The following is a 3,414-nucleotide window of genomic DNA, read 5'->3' on the forward strand; positions in this document are numbered from 1 at the left end:
TAATAAAGAATCTCATGATGTCATCACTGCTTATAGTTGTAGTTGTAACATGGTTCAACAGAGATGGGATTTTTCATTAGACCAGCTATAGTACTGAAAAGGAACCTGTAGTTTAGCATTTTAAATATTAAACTTGTAAACAAAAAAACATTTGCTTTGGGCCTTACATTAGAGTATTCAAATAAAAATACTTCATGCAAGCTTGTTAAATCCAAAATTACCGGTAGTCACCTTTTTAATGGAATTTTGTATTATGGCTAGTACTAAACTAGCAGGATTGTTGACATGGAGCCAATGTTGCTAATATGTAGCATGTAAAAACATTGTAGACTTGTTTTAACACTGTGTTAGTCACATGAATCAGTACAACTCATCGCTGTTTGAATGTAGGGAGAGTTTGGAATGAATAGATGTGTCAGAGTTCAGTCTGCTCCAGATGATGATGAAGGAGAAGCTGTGTGACATAATCTGAATATTTATGGTGATGTGCACTCCTCTGTTGGTGTGGGATTGGGTGACAACTTCAGATATAAGACCCTAGGTTGGAAATAATAAGACAAACGTGATGTTCTCATGTATTTTTTCTCTGACAGTTAAATGGTATGATGATGATGTCTGTATTTATTTTACTGAAAACATCAGAATTTATGTTGTAACTTAAAACAGACTACTGAAGTGTCCTTGTTTGTGTTGCAGTTGTTGGATGGCATGGGAGCCCAGTTTGGGAGCCTTCTTTGGCCCAGTGGCTTTCATCATTCTGGTGACGTGCATCTACTTCCTCTGCACCTTCATCCAGTTGCGACGACATCCTGAGAAGAAGTACGAGCTCCGGCAACTAACAGAGGAGCAGCAGAGGCTGTCTAGCGCTGACGTACCAACCCACTGCCACCAGGGGGCAGAGCCCGAGGCCCCTCCCACAGGGAGCCACTGTCCCGCTGGCTGTCCGGGCGTCCCCATCAACCCTGCACTGTTGGCTAATGAGCACTCCTTCAAAGCCCAGCTACGAACGGCAGCCTTCACTCTTTTCCTGTTCCTGGCCACGTGGACTTTTGGGGCTCTGGCCGTGTCACAGGGACACTTCCTGGACATGATCTTCAGCTGCCTTTATGGTGCCTTTTCTGTTACCCTTGGCCTCTTCATCCTCATCCATCACTGTGCCAAGCGGGATGATGTCTGGCACTGCTGGTGTTCTTGTTGCCCCGGACGCCATGGCAATGCTGACTCTGGAGCATCGGGTGCCGCTCAAACATGTCCTAAAGTAAATGTGAACGGTGACACCCAGGGACAAGGCCACAGCCACTGCCACCATGACTCACCGTGTCAGGCGAAAGCTCTGATGAGCTGCAGCCATGGCAGTTTAGCTCACTGTAAACATGCTGCTCTTCCATCCTCACAAAACCACGTAACATGTTTGGCACCAGTGACGCCGTGCTGCGCCGCCCTGCACACTCAACAGCTGATGGAGGAGGAGCCAGCGGCGACTCACGTGCTGCTCCACACCGAGCCTGGGATTCAGCTGCACTCCTGTCTAAAGAGCAGCTCCAGGACTAAAAGTCGGCAGTTTGGCCGCAGGGCAAAGGCCGCTGCCTGCGGAGCAGCGAGCGACAGGGAATACGCCTACCACATCCCGTCCAGTGCAGACGGAGGCAGCATGCACAGCTCACGCACTGACAGCCCTCACAGCACACGTGAGCGCCACGCCCACATCTGCCCGCATTTAGCCCATGAAGGCCATCATGACGGGCATCACACGTGCCACGCTGCCACAGCCGCCTTGCACGAGTCTTTGGCATGCCACAATCCCTGCCACAGGCACATCTGCTGTGCCAAGGCAGACCTGTTCCCTTCTTTGTGCCCGGCAGACACCGGAGACACGGGCGCCTTTCTGTGTGGCTGTGGCAAAGTAGCTGAGGAGGAGCCGGTTACAACGCATCACCATCTGGAGATGCACGCTGCGCGCAGACAATCCTGCCCCCAGAGCACGCCCAGTCAGAACGGGATTCTAAAGGGCGGCCTGCAGGAAGGACTCCTCTACACCTCGGACAGCACAGGGAATATACGCACCGGACCCTGGAAGAACGAAACTACTGTGTAGTGCCAGATGGAAAAACAGAAGATCCAGGCAGCGATCCTGTCTCGTCCTGCCAAAACAAATCTCCGCCTCCCTTTCTAGATGAAAAAAAAATCAATCAGAGTGGGTTTTATTTCATGTCCACATGTTTTTATGTGTGCTGTTTTATTGTTCTGAAATCTGAATCATGCAAATCCTCCCTGAGGGCCATCCATGAACTGAACAGACCCTCACGGCAGTTTGTGAAACGTGTCTCACTTCATAAAGACGTGACTGAAGGTATCGCTACTGTTCCATCTTACTACAGATCTATCTCTTTCTATATTATATGAATCTATATATATAAGAAAATGAATGGTTCAGTGTATGACTACATGTTAGTGCTCAAAGGCAACAAGCTGCAAGACGTTTTGACACACTTGAATCTGAAACTACCAATAGACTCATTCATGTTTTAGATGATTAAACCAGCAATTTTAGACTTCATATGGGCATTTTTGCCATTCACTCCAGCAACTGTGAATATATATTAGATTTTCTAACTAATGAACAAAGATACCCGCTGCTTGGCAGAGATGTGTTGACCCCAGTGGAGTTGTGAAAAGTCAAAGCCGCAGAAAAAGACGTGACAGAAAGCGTGCTCTTCAGGTTGCTGTTGATCGTGATGTCCGTATGATGTCTCCACCTTCGTGTTTCTTTTTCCTGATGAGAATAAATTGTTGACGCATCAGCAGCGACAGCCAGGCTGCTGTGGAGAGAGTTGGTGCCACTAAGATCTCCGGATGCAGTAGAAAATAAACGTGTAAACACTGTGAAAGAAAAGTGATTGTGAATGTGAACATTTGGGTTTAGTAACAAAAATCATTGTGGGAGATCAGCGTGTGAGCAATGTCCATGGCTAACTACAAAAATGAAACATTTCAGCCTCATTCTGAACCAAATATCTCTAAATAATGATCAATGGCAGTAACAAGATCTAATGTGACCCTTTTGTACTCTGGCACCATCTACAATACTCATAATTAATATATTTGATATAAGATAATTTTAAAAAAAACTTTAATTTTCTGCAGAGTTGGTCCCTCCTGTTCTGGTATCTAAGTTCAAAGTTCTTTATTTGCCATTTGTGCACAGACAACAATCCAGGCACACTGGAGTTCTTGTGCTGAGCTCTCACAGTTATAGTCAAAAACACTGAAACGCTAAATAAATACAAATAAGAACAAGGTGGTTTCTCTCTGTACAGAAATAAACCGTGTCCCATGAGCAGTGAAGTTCGGTCGTGTAGGTTCTTATTGCTCCTGATCAGTAGTTTAGTTTTGTCTTCAGTCGGAGACAGGAAC

At 46.2% G+C, this 3,414-nt stretch overlaps 1 protein-coding gene across 1 annotated transcript; it reads left to right on the forward strand.

The window, feature by feature from the left end:
* Positions 1–696: 696 nt before the first annotated feature.
* Positions 697–2,158, forward strand: LOC119429748 (adhesion G protein-coupled receptor A1; the record flags this gene model as incomplete). Its single annotated transcript, XM_037697314.1, has 1 exon — positions 697–2,158. A coding segment is annotated over one exon (1,399 nt), but the record flags the coding sequence as incomplete, so codon positions are not given.
* Between the last annotated feature and the right edge of the window lie 1,256 nt (positions 2,159–3,414).

Source organism: Nematolebias whitei, unplaced genomic scaffold, assembly GCF_014905685.2.
Source record: "Nematolebias whitei isolate Nwh7 unplaced genomic scaffold, NemWhi1 Nwh_scaf_6680, whole genome shotgun sequence".
Taxonomy (NCBI): Eukaryota; Metazoa; Chordata; class Actinopteri; order Cyprinodontiformes; family Rivulidae; genus Nematolebias; species Nematolebias whitei.